At 36.5% G+C, this 19,123-nt stretch overlaps 1 protein-coding gene across 1 annotated transcript in view; it reads right to left on the reverse strand.

Annotated features, from left to right (window-relative positions):
• Positions 1–14,860, reverse strand: part of LOC132283629 (WD-40 repeat-containing protein MSI4-like) — a 39,142-nt gene extending 24,282 nt beyond the window's left edge. Inside the window, exons 1-8 of the mRNA XM_059785617.1 lie at positions 14,577–14,860; positions 13,734–13,797; positions 12,731–12,817; positions 12,543–12,605; positions 11,846–11,911; positions 11,615–11,689; positions 11,217–11,292; positions 2,200–2,425 (exon numbers count right to left, since the gene is read on the reverse strand). Coding sequence (XP_059641600.1) covers positions 2,200–2,425; positions 11,217–11,292; positions 11,615–11,689; positions 11,846–11,911; positions 12,543–12,605; positions 12,731–12,817; positions 13,734–13,797; positions 14,577–14,707 — 788 coding nt within the window. The 5' untranslated portion in view covers positions 14,708–14,860. The remainder of the gene's footprint in view (positions 1–2,199; positions 2,426–11,216; positions 11,293–11,614; positions 11,690–11,845; positions 11,912–12,542; positions 12,606–12,730; positions 12,818–13,733; positions 13,798–14,576) is intronic.
• Between the last annotated feature and the right edge of the window lie 4,263 nt (positions 14,861–19,123).

The following is a 19,123-nucleotide window of genomic DNA, read 5'->3' on the forward strand; positions in this document are numbered from 1 at the left end:
CCGGCCATACTTTATGGTACCAAATGTTAAGCAGTTAGGAAACAACATTTACATAAACTGAGTGAGGCAGAAATGCAAATGTTGAGATAGATATGCGATAAGACTAGAAAGGATAGAATTAGAAATGATCACATTTGGGAGATGGTTGGAGTAGCACCAATTAGAGATAAAATAAGAGAAAATAGGTTAAGATTGTTTGGTAGGTTGGGGCTTCGTAGATTGGTGCCTTTCAATAAAGCTCTCCTTGGAAAATGGTTGTGGAGGTTTGGAGTGGAAAGGCATCGGCTTTGGAGGAGGGTTGTTGCTAGTAGATTTGGGGATAGCAGAGGAGGGTGGTGCTCTCTTGAGGTGCGTGGTCCGAGGGGTGTGGGGGTCTGGAAGTGCATTCGGAAGGGTTAGTTTGATTTCTCCTTGAATGTCCGTTTTAGATTCAGGGATGGCGGGAGGATCAGTTTCTGGGAGGATGTTTGGTGTGAAGATATTTCTCTTGCTCTCGCTTTTCCACGGCTGTTTAGGATTGCTTCGAATAGGCAGGCCATGGTAGTTGACTGTTATCATCTTGATAGCGGGAGACTGGTGTGGGATGTTCGATTCAGGCGTCTCTTTCAGGATTGGGAGGTTGAGGATGCCATTCGTTTGTTGGAGTTGTTGTATCGGCAGGGAGTCACGGTTGGTGAGTCTGATGGTTGGATTTGGGCTCCCAGTGCTCAGGGTCGTTTTGATGTGCGGTCCTTTTTCAGGTGTCTTTCTGTGGAGCCTGGAAGGCCCTTCCCGTGGAACTAGGGCTGCAACTCAGGCAGGTTTGAAGTATAACTTGAGCCCAACCCACCATACAAAATGCTAAACCCAAGCAATATAAGAAGAAGTTTAAAGACTTTTTATAGATTTTTAATAAATTACAAACAAATTTTTAGAAAATTAAATCCTCTAAATGTTAACATACAATAAGTTAATATTTAATAAAAGAATTGAAAAGAGAAAAAGTAATCATAGTTTAAATATTACTATATATAATGTATTTAAAAGTAAAAATATATATGAAAATAATATTATAATTCGGGTTCGGATTGGCTCGGGTTGCTAGCACTTCAACCTAAGCCCAACCCTAATTAAATTCGGGTTGAGATTTTTCAACCCAAGCCCAACCCTAATTGTAAAAATAATTGTCCAAGCCTGTGAAAAATCGGGCTGGGCTCGGGTTAGTTCGGGTTACCCAACCCAAGTTGCACCCCTACGTGGAAGTTTGTTTGGCGTTGTAACGCTCCTCTCAAAGTGGCCTTCTTTTCTTGGACTTCTGTGTTGGGCAAAATTTTAACTCAGGATAATTTGAAAAGGAAAAATCAGGTGGTGGTCAATCGGTGCTATATGTGTCTTAGGGACGAGGAGACACTGGACCATCTTCTTTTGCATTGCCCCATAGCCAAGGATTGTTGGGATTTGATGCTTGGCTTGTTTGGGTTCCAATGGGTCATGCCTCACTCCGCCAGAGAGTTGATCGAGGCTTGGAGAGGGTGTTTTGTGAGGGGGCCATGTTCGTGATGCTTGGAGGGCTACTCCTCTTTGTGTGTGGTAGTGTATTTGGCTTGAGAGGAATAGGAGATATTTTGAGGGGAAGGAGAGGCCTATTTCTTTTCTTAAATTCTCTATTGTTTCCACTCTTTTTTGTTGGGTCTCAGGTAGAGATTATAGATCTTTAGATGAAATAGTTGATTTTTTGGCCTCTTTAAAAGTGTAATGGCTGTTTTGGTCTGTTTTTGTTCCCTTGGGATGCGCTCCCCTTTTGAGCGCTTTATAAAATTTCTTACTTATCAAAAAAAAAAAGATTGTTTAGACATATGCAAAGAATACCTTTAAGTGTGCCGATTAGGAAAAGTGACATAGTCCACATTGAGGATATTACTAGGGGAAAAGGAAGACCAAAGTTAACGTGGATAAAGTCAATAAAGAAAAATCACATAGCATGTGGATTGACCGGGGCTATGGCCTTAACTACAGCGAAATGGAAACATGGGAATCATGTAGTTGACCCCAAGTAATTGGGAAAATGCTTGGTTGTTAATGTAGCCCATCCAAACATGGAATTCATGTAGCCGATCCAATCAAATTATTTGTTATGTGAGTGAAAACACAATCATGAAGGAAACAAAATGACACATAATATAAACAATGTATTAGAAAGACTCAGACCATGTCACTTACCTTGAAGGGCAGAACTGAACATCCTCCACAGTATCCTCATGGCCTTGGTAGATACCTCGTGGTCCAATTGTAGGGCTGTCTGCAAGTTTATCATTACCCCCGCCAGTCTTGGAGGTGGGTTTAATGTTGGCACCGCCGGATCCTGGAGATTTTGTGGACCCTGCATCTGTTGCCAAGGTGGAGATGTGATCTTGAATACTCCATAAAACCACTGATTTGTCCTTTCCTGCCATGAAAACTCCCTGATTAGAAAAATATCAAAAGGCAAAATTCAACAATAATGAATAATCCTATACAAGGCGAAAGAGAATTGGTCTGATTAGACAGAAAAAATAATGATAGGGTGAACTTATTTAAGTATATACATAAACTGTGTCATAACATTTCAGGCATCAGCATAACACTTCTCGTAAATAAAATAATTTAGTAAAACCATACAAAATCAGTTGCAGTTCACATTCCCAAATATACAAAACTGAAACTAATTCAAGTAACCAGAAATTGTATGAAGAGTTTTAAGAATCAAACAATACCACTTGGCAGAAAAAAATAAGAAAATGCCAGTAAGACCCAGGTGTTTGTTTATCAATCTAGAAACCCTCAACAAGTCTGAAACAACAAAACTATCAGGTGAAATCTGAACATGAAATCCAGTGTCATTAAGTGCCCAATGAGTATGGCTATATCGTGGATAGTTATATCAGACATAAAACAAATAAAATAGTTCTATGTTGTAGAACCACGGATTGTGGATGCAAAACCATGGTTCAAAACTTCTATCATGAGCTACTTATCATAAAAATAAATAAATAAATAAATAAAATCCTTCAATTTTGAGCCAAAATATCCAGCAAACAGCATTTAACACAAATATTTGACAGAGAGAAGACGACAACAATGATGATGCAAAGAAAATGGCTTAAAACTAATATGTGCAAACAAAAAAACGGAGGCCAAAGGCGAAAGGCCATGAGAGATACCGTCTATGATCCATGGATTTCCGATCAGAAAATCGTATCCAAGCTTGTGGAAAAGGAAAAGAAAATGTTAAAAAGATGAAGTCAATGAGTGTTCACCAAATTGTAATGTTATAATACATAGTAGAAATATATAAAAAGAAGAGAAAAGAGAGAATTGCGTAAAGGCTTGAATGAGATGAATTACCCATTCACAGCTCTAGTATTTATAGATAAAATGAGCACATGCTCATATTATAAGAAAGGAAACTAAATCAAATCATTGCATATTTTATGCCTAGACATATGCGTAAATAAAGTCAAATACATGATTTGTGACTATCATATCTCACAGATAATATGGTAAATCACATCCCATGATTTGGGCCTATCATATCTCGGCTATTATGGTAAGTTATACCATAAATCATGGTATCATAAATGCTAACACTCCCCCTCAAGTTGGTGTGTGGATATCCAAAACGCCCAACTTGGACAATGCATTCTCAAACACAATCTTGCTGACGCCCTTTGTAAGAATATCTGCAAGCTGCTGAGAGCTTGTGACAAATGGAGTGCAAATTTGACCAGAGATGATCTTCTCTCGAATGAAGTGACAGTCCACCTCTATATGCTTAGTCCTGTCATGCTGAACGGGATTTGCTGCTATGCTAATGGCAGACTTGTTGTCGCAGTAGAGTAAGAATGGAAGCGACACTGGAAGGCACAAGTCTGTCATCAAGGTTTTCAGCCAAAGCAACTCACCTACCCCAAGAGCCATAGCCCTATACTCTGCCTCTGCACTAGATCGAGAAACAACATCCTACTTCTTACTGCGCCAAGTAACCAAGTTACCACCAATAGTGGTACAATAACCTGAAGTAGACCTCCTATCTGAAATTGATCCTGCATAATCAGCATCTGTCCAAGCCTCAACACGTAAGTGACCATGATTAGCAAACAAAATACCACGGCCTGGACACCCTTTTAAGTAGCGAAGAATCCGAATAGCTGCATCAAGGTGTGGGGCACGAGGAGAGTGCATGAATTGACTCACGACACTCACGGCATAAGCAATGTCAGGTCGAGTCATGGATAAATAGATGAGCTTCCCCACAAGTCGTTGATACTGACCAATATCTGACAACAACTCCCCCTCAGAATCAGCCAACCAATGATTCTGCTCAATCGGAATATCAGCAGGACGAGCGCCAAGCTGACCAGAAGCAGAAAGCAAGTCAAGAACATACTTGCGTTGAGAGATGAAAATGCCAGCCTTGGAACGAGCCACCTCAATGCCCAAGAAGTATCGTAGGGGACCAAGATCCTTAATCTCAAACTGACGGCCAAGATAGCTCTTAACCTCATTAATTCCGGTAGTATCATCGCCGGTAAGAATAATATCATCGACATACACAATGAGAGCAACTGTCTTACCGCCTGAATGACGTAAAAACACTTTGATGGAAACCAAACTTGAGCATAGCAGTGCCAAAGTGATCAGACCAAGCTCGAGGAGACTACTTGAGGCCATATAAAGAACGACAAAGACGACTTACCATACCAGAATGAGCAAGAGAACGAAAGCCCGGAGGAGGAACCATGTAAACCTCCTCCTGCAAATCACCATTAAGAAAGGCATTCTTGACATCTAACTGAAATAGAGGCCAAGATCGAATTGCAGCAACGGAAAATAATACACGGATGGTATTCATCTTGGCAACAGGGGCAAAAGTCTCTTGATAATCTATGCCATAAGTCTGAGCATAACCCTTGGCAACCAATCGGGCTTTGTAACGAGCAACTGACCCATCTGGATTATGCTTGACTGTAAACACCCAACGACAACCCACAGCCTTTCGTCCAATAGGAAACGGAACCATGTCCCAAGTCTGAAATTTCTCAAGTGCTTGTAGTTCTTCTATCATAGCATCACACCATTGAGGTTGTGCTAGCGCATCTGCAACATTGGAAGGAACAAGAACCGAGGCAACAGAAACAAGAAAACTCCGATAGGAGGGTGAGAGAACATAATCAGAAACAAAATTAGAAATAGGGTAAGTACAAGAACGTTTATCCTTTCGAAGAGCAATGGGGCAATCATCAAGCGAAACAATAGCTTAAGAAGGTGGAGCTGGTGCAGAAGGAACAGGGCAGTCGATCGTGGGAGTAGAAGCTTGTACCTGTTGTCTCCGATTATAAACCTGTGAAAAAGGAACAATTCCCCCTACTGGAGGGGTATCACAAGGAGGAATTATAGAAGAAGAAACAGGTAATGGTAAAGGAGTTGAAGACGGAAGAAGGTGATCATCCATTATATTCAATGGGAACTATGCTCAAAAAAAGAAACATCCATGGATATAAACCGCCGACGACTGGGAGGATGGTAACACCTATAACCTTTTTGAGAGTGAGTATAACCCAAAAACACACACTTCAAAGCCTTGGGGTCAAGCTTTGTACGAGTTTGCCCCAACTGCTGAACAAAGCACACACACCCCGAAGACTCGTGGAGGAATCAAAAATAGATATGAATTGGGATGTAAGATTGAGAGTGGGGCTGCAAAGTTAAGAATCCTAGAAGGAGTCCTATTAATGATGTAAACAACGGTAAGAACTGCATCTCCCCAAAATGACTGGGGAACATTCATGCCAATGCAGATTGCTCTGGCTAAGTCAAGGATGTGGCGATTCTTTCTCTCAGAACGACCATTCTGTTGAGGAGTTTTAACATTAGCCAGCTAATGTGCAATCCCAAATTTTGTACATAACCGTTGTACCTCCCCATAAGTGTACTCTGTACCCTGGTCAGATTGGAATTTTTTAATGGTACGACCAATTTGAGTTTGAACCATTGTCATAAAATTTTTTAAAATGGTGTATATCTCATTTTTGGTTTTCATAAGATAAACCCAAGTAACACGACTATGATCATCAATGAACAACACGAAATATCGAAATCCAAGACTAGAAGTAATTGGGCAAGGACCCCACACATCTGAATGAACAAGATCAAAAGGTGTTAAAGCAGATTTATTAGTACTAGCAGGATAATTGGAACGAACATGTTTAGCCATATGACATGTTTCACAGGATAAATCTAACACTGCCACGTTACAAAATAAGGAAGGAAATAAATGTTTCAAATAACCAAAAGAAATATGTCCTAAACGCATGTGCCAACGCAAAAGCTGGGCTTTATTAGATGAAACAATATTAGAAAATGAAGTTGAATGTGCTTGCGGTGACAAAGGAACATCCAACAGGTATAAACCGTCCACTTCATGCCCACTGCCAATCGTCCGTTTCAACACCAGATCCTGAAAAATACAATAAGAGGGAAAGAACGTTACACTACAATTTAATTGTTTGGTAACGCTACTAACAGAAATAAGATTTGTAGTCAACTTTGGAACATGAAGTGTATTTGACAAAGTTAATGAAGGAATAACTAATATGTGACCCTTCCCAACAATGGAAGATGGAGAGCCATCCGCAAGGCGGACCTTGCGTTGGCCAGAGCAAATACTATAAGATTAGAAGAGTGAGGACATACCAATCATATTGTCTAAAGCACCAGAATCAATGATCCATGGTGTTAAAGATGTAGATACGCTATGTGCAGACGCAATAGTACCTGAGTAGGCATAAGTGGAGGTTGGCTGAGATGATGCCTCCATTTGGTTGAAGAATTGCTTGAACTTGTCCAAATCAGCTTGAGTCAAGGTAACTGTGGCAGAAGATGTAGAGGCAGGGTTGTCAAGAGTTGACAACGAGACTGGTTGTGTAACAGAATGTGCAGAGGATCGAAGCTGTTGTTTCTGTTGCGGTGGACGTCCATGTAAAACATAACAACGAGATTTGATGTGACCAATTTTTCCGCAATGATCACACCGTCCACGTTGTCGTCCCAGAGGAGGACCGGTGGTAGTGCTCTGAACTGACTGGGATGGTGAAGTTCCTGAAAGGTTGGGAATCCGAACTGCCATAGCAGAACGATCAACAGAAGCAACACCTAATGGATGAGTCCGGCGGCTCTTATCTGACAACACATAGGAATATGCATCCTCAAGAGTAGGGAATGAAGATAAGCCCAATAAATGAACACGAGCATACTCAAACTCGTCGTTCAACCCGGCAAGAAACTGAAACACTCGATTCTTCTCCACAATTCTTGCATATAAAACTGCATCATCTGGATCCTTCCAAGAGTGGAAGGAATCATAATATGACATCTCCTCCCAAATAGCACGAAGCTTAGCGATGTAACCTGAAACTGTCAAGTCACCCTGAGAAATCCTGGTGATATCTCGCCCCAGCTGGAAAATTCGTGCATTATTCTGCCTCTGAGAATAAGTGTGTTGAACTGAATCCCAAATCTGCTTAGCAGTCTTCATAAACATATAGCCAACAGCTATGTTTAGTTGCATCGAATTGACTAGCCAAGACATAACCATAGCGTTATCTGCAAACCACTGTGGATATGCCTTCTCTGACTCAGCTGGCTCTTTCTCAGAACCAGTAATATAGCCAATCTTGCCTTTGCCACCAATGAACATCTTGGCAGACTGTGCCCAAATCAAATAATTGGAACCATCCAACTTTACTGTGGTGATTTAAAGTTGGTGGGAAAAATGGCACCACCACCCACAGAACGTGAGCCAAGAGAATTAACAATCAAAGACCCTGAATCTGCCATAATCTGTCACACGATAATAAAAAGAACTCCAAAAACACCACAAATTCTGTTAATAAATCAAAGGGTCTCCTCAGACCATAAACAATGTCTCCTCAGACCATTCCCGAAAAATCCAAATACATACCTTTTTCAAGGAGCGCTGCCCGCTTACATATAGCCAGACAGCCTCCTTCTTAATATTCGGAACCTCTTTGTAAACTAATTTTTTTTTTACCCAAGCCCTTCTAGGTGTTGGAAACCAACTATCCCAATTTACCCAATCCTAAAAGAGTGAAAAAGAAATTGTAAAACTTAAAAATACCTGTTTTTGATCACAAAACAGCAACACAGAAAAACATGTGTAGGCAATGTCACACGATGTCACAAATAGCCCAAGGTAGCTGTCGCACAAGTAGCAAGGCTGCTGAAAGGTGTGGAAAGGTGTTGGCTCTGATACCAAGTAGAAATATATAAAAAGAAGAGAAAAGAGAGAATTGCGTAAAGGCTTGAATGAGATGAATTACCCATTCACGGCTCTAGTATTTATAGATAAAATGAGCACATGCTCATATTACAAGAAAGGAAACTAAATCAAATTATTACATATTCTATGCCTAGACATATGCGTAAATAAAGTCAAATACATGATTTGTGGCTATCATATCTCACAGATAATATGATAAATCACATCCCATGATTTGGGCCTATCATATCTCGGCTATTATGGTAAGTTATACCATAAATCGTGGTATCATAAATGCTAACAGACATCAATCTTGATAAATGATTATTGACGCTCTAGGTTTAGGCCGCAAAAAAAAATAATGGAATAATAATTAGAACAAGAGACGACATAAACAGAAATCAAGAACAACAATAATGAAAATCATCAAGAATTATCAACTTTGTTCAAGTTGAAGAAATCAGTAAAATGAAAAAATAAACAATGATCCATGATCCATGATATAAAATACAAGATGGAAAATAGGATTTGTATTCGACCCAAATGAGAAAGCCTTTTCTTAATTTGATTTTGTTGACAATCTTCATATGCATGACATTTTATACACAGGCAGGTTCCTTTCATGCATAACAGCATAAGCCATATGTATTTTCACATATGTAATTGTTCCAATAATTCAGTTTCCATATGCTTTCATGATGCTTTGGGGGTACCTATAGCATTTTTTACAAAATTGTAGCGCTACTAGACTGTTAATGACGAGAACACTAACATATATAAATTTAGCAATATAAAGTGAAGCCTTCCTTCACAAGCCATATGAATTTTCGTATATGTAATTGTTACAATTAATTTCAGTATCCAAATGTTTTGATGATGCTTTGGGGGTATCTATAGCATTTTGTACAAAATTGTAGTGCTGTGACCAAGGCCAAATTGTACTACTGTTAATGATGAGAACAACACCAACATTTATAAACTTAGCAATATGAATTGAAGCCTTCCTTCACCAGAGATGTGAATTAAGTAACGAAGAGGGCTGCTGCTCAATTTGTGTAGTCTGTTATCGTTGTCTGATCAAAAAGGAAAAGAAGAACTATTACCACTTAATCAATTTATTAAACCAGACTTAGTCCCGTGTCAAATAGTATCAGGCCAGTAGACCAATTGCAACCTAGTAAAGCACACAACTATCACTGTTTTTTTTTTTTTTTTTTGATAGGTGTATTAGAAGGCGTTCAAAAGGGGAACGCGTCCCAAGAACTGTACAAAGAAAAAAGAGAAAAAATGAGATCTATGAACCCAACGACCCCAAAAAGTCCATTATCTCAACCAAAGAAATACAATCTCGCCCCATACCCCAACTAAAAAGGGAGCAAAGAATAGTGAACTTCAAAGCCCCAATGGAGGTCCAGAAAGGGGAAGCACCCTCCAGAAATTATGAGCGCGCGCTCCCACCCTTTGACCCCTCCACCATCAATCAGATCCCTTGAGGTCCGGGGCATAACCCATTGGACACCAAAGAGACCCAACAAAAGGCTCCAACAGCCGTGAGCTACGGGACAGTGCAAGAGAAGATGATCCACACTGTTTTGACTTAATTACCTTCAAAAATCCACATTTCGTTTTTTTACCCTTGATTCCTGTATGTTAAAAATACCATTAACCAATATGTACACATTTTCCTGAGGACTGCAAACAAGACCCTGATTTCAGAATCTATTACTGAAGCTCCTCAGTCCATAAAATATTAGAATTTCATTCAGTCATACACAGCACCAAAATTACTGTGTGCATGTTTCCCATGCGAAGGGCAGGTGGTGATAACAAATTTATAATGACATGACTTAATTGAGAAGAAATTCACCCATGTTTAATTAAGCTTTGAGGTGCTGCGGGAAAATAGGGTCAAGTCTCATAATTGCACCATTCCATACAATTTCTGGTCAGTGTAGCTTCATCATATGCGGGTCTTCACTCTTCACAAAAACTAACTATATATATAATAAAGCTCAATTTAAAACCACTGAAGCATGATTACAATGAATGTAGAATCAATGAATGTAAGATGGTATTCAGGGTTCTTTTATAATTAACATGTTATTAAGCATAATCAAACCATAAGCAACAAAAAGAGGTTGACAAAATGATACTCCATTTATACAACCTTGGTAATTTGGGTTCTAGTACTCTTAAATTCTCACCTAATTTATAGTTTTCCTTTGAAATGTTATAAGATTTGGTTGTGATCTGTGAGCTTTTATGAAATTACATCTCCAGTATCACAGTTGCAAGTCATCCATCCAAACGCAAAAGCCTATGATTTATTGGAGAATATCACTCTAAGAATTACTAGCTAAAGCTTAACTGTTTGCAGAGTTTGTTGGTTAAGTTGGTTGAGGTTATAGGAAGCCCTCTCGTCCACAAAAAAAAAAAAAGAACGAAAGAAAAGATCGCAACTAACAATTTTCAGTAAATCCATTAGCTTTAGCACGTGTGTAGATGTAATCATCACATCACTAATTGCATACCTAAACACAATAAGAATTTAGAAGTCAATCAATATTCTTCCGTGCTTCATGCCAACAGTAGAAAAAAGTATTATGTTTATCCAATATCCTATCATTCATATAGTTAAATGAAAATTCATAAAAGTGAGTCCGAAATCCAAACATTACATGGTAAGAGAATATTTCTACTTCCATCAGGAGAGAGAAAGCAAGCACATTGGTAAAGTATTTGTGCAACTCTGGCTTCAACAATACTTTGTGATAGTATATCTAATATAATACGACTGTGTGGCTTCACCCAATGTTGCCTTTACATATTTTAAACATAAGTATAAAGTGAAATGAAGTATTGCAGAACAACAAATAGTATGAAAAAAGCCCATTAAAGGAAGAACAATAGTTAAGTATACCTCCAGAGAGCACAAAAGGCTCAACCGGGCACATTGCAAGAGCAAATTCTGCATTATCTTGATGACCAGTCAACACCTGCAAGATGTGCATAAAGTTATCAGCCACCTCAGCTATAGAAAAGTTAATTAATAACAGAACCATGAATCAATATGTATTAATCTATTGTATTCCCATTGTAACATCTTAAATTTTGAAAGGTCAGAGAAAAGGTTTCAACGTCGAAGCAAATTTAGAATAAACATGAATATTTTTAAATGGAAATTTACTGGTGCATTCTATCACAAGGATGCCAAAAAAAAAAAAAAAATGAGATGATAAAATAAAAAATAACAATTGAACGTTCAAAACAATTATAAATGTGAAAATAATGATAACTTGTTCTTTGCACAAGACACACCAAGTCTGGACGAGAATCTGAAGCTCCCAAGACAGCATGACGATTAGGTTGAGTTTCAACATCCCAAATGAGGACCTGATTTGAAAGTTTGAAGAATTCAAATGATAATCAACTTCAAAGTCTTTGTAAATTTCACAGTAAAAAGAAAAAAGCTTCATCCCAAAAAATTAAAAAAAATACAAATTTGATTTTTAAAAATTTAAGAAAAAATAAATCTAGATGAATGCATACGTCAGGACTGTCGGTGTGTGTGGCCACTATCTTGGTGTTTTGCGGAAGTTCCCTGATTCGGTTCACCTGCATTCATGTTCATCAGTTGCCAATAAAAATTTCAATTCCTTTCTTTAGAGTGAAAGTTCAGAACTTCAAAGATCATCCATGTTGAATGGATGAGCCTGTTCCAAAGAAACATTTTCCACAAAAGTAATTACTCCCAAGGCACCTGATGTAGGAAATTTTCACAGGACCAGAAAATACACCGTAAAGAAAATCATATATTTTCTAGGACCACTCCCACTCAGAATCTGTGCATGCTTATAGCATTATTATAAAATTATATAACCAAACAGGAGCAAAATAATAGACCTGGACGGTGAGAACCATAAAAATCAGTAACCGTGATAGTTTCTTTTGGTATAAATGTTTTGGCAATTTGATAATTTTTTAATTTTGCAATATAGATTTTAAATGAAGAGTAAATTTGCCAAGTGGAAGCAAGGGGATTTCTATAGAGAAAAATACTGTTTACCACAAACCTGTTCTTTACAGTTTTATTGTTACCACTATTAATTTGAAATCAAAGAGACAATTGGTTGAAAATCCCCAAGTTCTGGCTTAATGACCAAATAGGTGCCAAATTTTGGAACGGGCAACTCATTGGGCAACGACCTCAACAACAAAAGGAAGGAATACATTGAGTGAAAGATACCTCTCCAGGATGTATAATGGTCTTAAACTTCTTTACGAAGGGAGAACGTGCCTCTTCATTGAACTGAAAGATCAACCAACCAACCAAAGTTTACAGTAAATACAATGAAAAGGAGATTAGTCCTGTGATATTCAAGTATGGAGTAAAAATTTAAGGGGGGACAAAAAATTGTTAGACTACAATATCACCTGTGATATGTGCTCTGCAGCAGCAACCCTGGGTTTAACAACTTCACAGTTTGCAACGACAAGCGTATTGGGAACACTACCATCAGTCTAGGGGAATGGTAAGAGAAATAGAAAAATATGGCAATTAATATTTAACTTGTACTGGAACAAAAAAGTGCATAACAAGTAAGAAATAAAGTGTATAACAAATTCAGGAAAAAAAAAAAAAAAAAAAAAAAAAAAAAAAAAAAATTGTGTATAACAAGCAACAAATCAACATTGAGAATCAATAGCCGATATGAACATGCAAAAACAAAATTAACCCATTCAGGAAACTAGAACAGTCAGAAGTGTAGTAAAACCAAATAATCTTTAGAGTTGGACTTACACCGTTAAAACAACGTTGGAGTGCATTGTCTAGCTAACTTTCCATTATTACCCCCATAACTCCTAATAAAAATTTAATGCAGAAAATATATTAAAATGATAGCCAACAATGATTGTTGGTAGCGATAATTCCAACTTCACACCATAGAATTCGATTCGTCCAAATCAATTCCCAACATTGGTTGTATTTAGTTATAAAACAATTTAAAATCCAAACCTGTAAAAAAATAATAAAGCATGTTTGGAATTCCCATTAAAATGGAATTACTCCATTTATTCTCGTATATAATTTTTAATAAATACCCGGACATAATAGAAAAAGGCAGCCATTTTCACAACTGGTGGTTAAACCTGAAAAATAACTTTTCATGACATTTTAAATCACATTCTACACTAGTTCAATGCCACCATTCATGCTGCTGATGTTACCTTCCAAAGCTATGTAAAACATTTCAACAGCAAGTCAATACACACCATTGAGAATCAAGTCAAAAGCATTCAATGTTTTTCCATTCAAACTCTACGTGGCCCTTTCAGCTTTTCCCCCCTTAAAAATTATATCCAAATTCTAATAATATGATTCATATATGGTCTAAGTGATAAAAGCAAAGCATTAAGCTGAAGAAGATAATCTTGCCTGTTCCGATAGGTAGAGACGCTGACGGTTCTTGTAAGTTGCTTGCTCGAGCTGAGGACCCCATCTATCATGACAAAAAAAAGGTCAAAAAAGAAGAAAAGGGCAGGTATATGGTAATTTATTCAATACTACAACTACCAACAAATCGCTCCAAAACAAAGTCAGTAGATTTAAACCACCCCAGTGAATCCATTTTTATCTAGCAATGATTAAGATTAAAGAAAATAATAAGTTAACTTTTGCATTAAAACAATTGGGCGCAAAAATGTCCGAAAATAGAAACATGTAGCACTGCATTATAACGTATGGGAGTGTATACAAAGAGAGAGGGAGGAGAAGAGAGAGAACAAAAATGGCTGCTTACATTCTCAAAACAACGCAAATACTAATAATCAGTCCAAACAATGAAAAACACACAAATAAAGTAGAAATAGAGAAGCTCATAACAGCAGGGCTCCTCGTGAATTGCTCCCTGGAGCTTCTCACTGTGGTCCGTTTGATTGCTGAGAAATTTAAACTTAGGGCAAACAAAAGAGTCCAAAATTTCTCAACCTTACATTTCTCATTGTTGTACAAGAGGGGGAAAAAACAAAAGATCCCCACACTCGGCTTTCATCTAAGATACATGATATTCACAACATTCCTTCCCTTCTCTGTTGTTTTCACACATTTTCTCAGCAACCAAACGAGGGTTTTAAAATGTACACTAAGAATTATATCAGTTGAACCAATAAGTAATGAGAGCAAAAAAAAAAACCCTAGAGAACTGAAGATGGGCAAATGCAGTGAGAAATGGAACCCTGGAGAAAGAAAGAGATAGAGACAATGAGAGAGAGGACGTACCGGCAAGAGAGAGATGGCCAGACGAGATTGTGGTTGGCGAGCCAATCGTAGAGGACTGGGATGAGAGACTTCCACTGAGAATACCTCTCGTCCACCGATGGCGGTTCTCCTTTCCCTCCTCTCTCCTTCATCTCTCTCGCTCTCTCACTACTCTCTCTCTCTCACTACTCTCTCTTTCCCGCCTCTTGTATTGTACTATTTGCTCTGATTCTTCTGCTCTGTGTACAGAATATGACTGGAACGATTTTTGACTCGGCGGACTCACGGGTCACTAACTCATACTACACCATTTCTTTGATTTTATCCCTATTTTTGTTTAAACAATAATTTTGAAATTTTGTTTCACACTTTACCCTTGGTATACAAGTACATGTGTCAAGTATCAACTAGTGATTTGTCGGAATCACAATCACCTGGTCTCGACCATTTAAATTTCTCCTGCGTAAAATTTAGAATATGTAGTCACGTATTACAATATAATCATTCCTTTATATACGCATATATATAATAATTATATGAATTCAAGAGAAAAAAATTTATTTCAATATACCCTTATATTTAATAAAAAGATAAATTACACCCTTTGAAGTTTTGCCTTGCAAGGACAAAGAGTGAAATGATCCATCACGTAAAAAAAAAAACAACCTCTAAAGTTTCAATCGGGTACAAATAGATCATTCTGACAAATTTAAACCCTAAGTTGATTAAATTATACTTACTAAACTATTTTATAAAATATAAAAAAATAAATAATTCTATAAAATGACCGAAGATGACACTATTGAAAAACACCCCTCAATAGCAAAAAAAAACACTCTAAATTTTAATTTGGTGCAAATAGATCCCTTGATAAATTTAAACCCTAAGTTGACTAAATTACCCTTCCTAAACAATTTTATAAAGTATATAAAAATAAATAATTTTATAAAATAATCGAAAATGACAATATTGGAGGACATTGGTAATGGACAAGTAAAGATAAAAATATAAAATATAAATAAAAATATAAAAGAAAAATAAAGATAAAAATAAAAAATAAAAAACAAAAATAAAGTACAAATTAAATAAAACAAATCTATTCCAAACTCCGAAAACCAGTGTACACTGATAGTCGGATTTTTTCCTTTTTTTGTTTAACAGTAAATTGTAAACTGAAATATCAAAAAATTCAAATCCTTATTTTACAAATTCTCAAAGTTTTTTTTTTAAAAAAAAAAAAAAAGAAAAGAAAAGAAAAGTTTAGAGATATATATAGGAAAAAAAAAAAGTTACATAACACCCCTATACTATGAGATTAATAGCATATATACCCATTTGGGCATTTTTGACTGAAAAGACAAAATAGATATTACACCACTAATTTATGTCAATTTTTTTATTGAGGGGTATTTTTATACAATGTGAAAAAATTATAGGTATTTTTTGCACAATTTTTTAAATAGGAAGTAAAAGGTATTACGCGGAATATACTCTATGGGTGTTTTCTGCACTTATCTCTCCTAATAGTACATTTGAATCATGAAGATACCAAATTAACAAGGAGCATGAAACTCCTATGTATATAATATATATATATATATATATATATATATATATATATATATCAAACAACAAAAGCTTTACCTGTTATATAATTAAATACAAATAAAATAACTTTGTAAACTTTAATACTTAACTTTTCGCATTAAGAATATGTAATTGAATATTATGCCATTTACAAATTAATAAGTTTCATATTTTTTTTATCCTAAAAATAGAAAGAATAAAAAATAAAATAAAAATAAAAAAGACAATACTTAAGGTCTTCACTAGGAAAGATCTACAACATAGAATCAATAATAAATAGATATGTTATTTTTAATTACCAAATCAAAGTTACTTACTTACCAAATCAGAGATAGTGATTTGATAATTAAAATAAAATATATTAATTTATTATTGATCCACATCAGCAGTCAGTGTTGTAGATCTTCACTAGTGAGGACCTAAGTAAAAATTATTATTACAGAAGCACCCTATTTTTAACAATGTTAATTATATATAATTCCAAAATTTTAACCCTAATTTAAACATATTAGGTAATTTACCCTTATTAAAGAAATTTCCCAAAAATATTAAACATATTAGAGTCCATTAATCGTAATTGAAATTCCCAAAAATTGAACACTAATTTATAAACATTAGGATTAATTACCTTATTTAGAGAAAACCCCAAAAATTTAATACTAGTAATAATTTAAAGAGGATAGGGTTAGTTAACTCTAATTATAGAAAATTCTAAATAAAAATTATCTAGAATTAGTGTTGTGTAAAAAAATAATAATAAATAAAAATTGTACATCAAGAAACAAAATTGGTGATTTTTAAATCTACCATATTTAAACTTAAAGACAATTAACATCATCCAACCAGTGATTCATTTAAAAACATTAAAAGGAAAAACACAAAGGAAAGAAAAAAACGGCAACTTGTATAGCCCAATTTAATTACCGATATGAAAAATTGAAAAATCCCTTCAAATTTTCAATAATACAATTACTGACATGACAAATGAAGAAATCCTTTCAAATTTTCAATAATATGGAATTCAATCACCACGACAAATGAAGAAATCCCTTCAAATTTTCAATAATATGGAATTCAATTGCCACGATTGCCAAACTTATCAACACGGTTGTACCTACAACCCAATCAAGAAACATTAGAACTCAACATTGAAGAGGAAGCATGTGATGTTGGTCATCACTACGAACGCCCGATTCACGTATAACCTTTTTTAAGTATAGGGTTAAATCCCCAATTTGATCCTCCTACTGCACTAACTCTCACTCCTCTTGAAGGCAATTCGCATATAAGATTCAAAATCACGAGGGGAGAGAGTTTGGTATGAGTGATGAAAAGAGAGGACGTTTTAGGGTTTGATGAATAGAAATAAGGAATGTGTTGAGTAAAAAATGTACTAGGAGAGTGAAGTGAGCGTAATCAATATGGGCTTTTTGGTTATTTAGCAACTACCAAAAACAAAAAACAAAAACTCAGCTATGTACAAAATGTGCAATAATCCCCTCCCCCGAGGTCGTTTTCCTAAAACTCTATACATTTTTCAATTTGTCCAAATAAGGACAAATTTCACTTTAATCAAAATGGAATAATGAAATGACTAAAGTATGCTAACCCAAGGCTTCTAACCAAGGGTATATGAGACATTTTGATGATTATAAATCATCAAAGATGTTGAATTTAGTGTTTACTTGATTTATGACAAAAAAAAAAAAAAAAAAAGTAAGGGTCGCATGCACTTTACATTCCTGTGATATCGAGATAGTGCGTATAACCCCCCATTGTTTGTTTACCACTCATATACTTTAAAAATGGTGCAAATTAGTGCATTTTGGGCGTTGACCGCTATTGACCGGTACCGGAGTTACAAAAAGACTAAAATAACCCTCTATTTATGATTTAAAAAAAATTAATAATATACCATAAAATGTGAAAAGACTAAAATAGCCCTCTCAATCTGTAACAAAAGTAAAGCTACAGAGCTATGTGGTTCAATTCTCCTTTCATTCTCTCTCACGATTTTCTTACCATGCCATCTCGTCAGATGTTGTAGTCATCACCACCGTCGATCATCCCCACCACCGTCGATCAGCCCTTACCACCACCACCACCACAACAGCCACCTCATTCCTCCACTCGCTGGCGGCGTTGCCGCTGCCTTCTCCTGCCTCATTCTCCTCACCATCTGCTTCTGCAAAATCTCCCGCAAACGCACCGTCCCCGTTGATTCCAAGCCGCCGCACCGCTTCTCCTACTCTTCCCTCCGCCGCGCCACCAACAATTTCTCCGAATCTCACCGTCTCGGGCAGGGCAGCTTTGGCTCCGTCTACAGCGGAACCCTCACCGACTTGAACCTAGAAGTCGCCGTGAAGGCTATGGATGCCGGTTCTCTCGGGTGAGCGCGAGTTCCAGAACGAGCTCTTATTCGTCGGAAAGAATGAATCGAATTACATCATCTCGCTCATCGGATTCTCCTCTGACCGGAAACGGCGACGTATGTTACTGGAGTATGAGCTCATGAGAAGCGGAAGCTTGCAAGATTACTTGCTTCATCGCAAAAGTTCGAGTTCGCCATTCGCCGTTCGGGATCAGAATAGGGATCAGAAAAGTGAGTCTTTGAATTTGATTATTTTCACTTAGTTTTACAAACCCAATTTTGAGAAATCTGCATATTTTTTAATTTTGAATTGAAATTGTAGAATTGCATAAAGTAAAAATGAAAAGGAGAGAGAGAGATCCAAAGAGATCAGAAAGTATGAACTTGAGAATTGATGGTAGGATTCAAAAAATTCAAGCTGTTTACAACAATAAATTGGATATCCAGAAACAAAATTGTTGTTTTTACATTTAAATTATTTCAACTTTGTTATAAAAAAAAGATCGAATAGGAGTTTTGAGAACAAGAGAAAAATAATGACAAGAAAAAAAAATAGGCACACACACAATCGAGACAAGGATTTATACGTGGTTCGGCTATGCCTACATCT

The sequence above is a fragment of the Cornus florida genome, unplaced genomic scaffold, assembly GCF_030987335.1.
Source record: "Cornus florida cultivar Cherokee Brave unplaced genomic scaffold, ASM3098733v1 CherokeeBrave_3.0.0_Hap2_Chr11, whole genome shotgun sequence".
NCBI lineage: Eukaryota > Viridiplantae > Streptophyta > Magnoliopsida > Cornales > Cornaceae > Cornus > Cornus florida.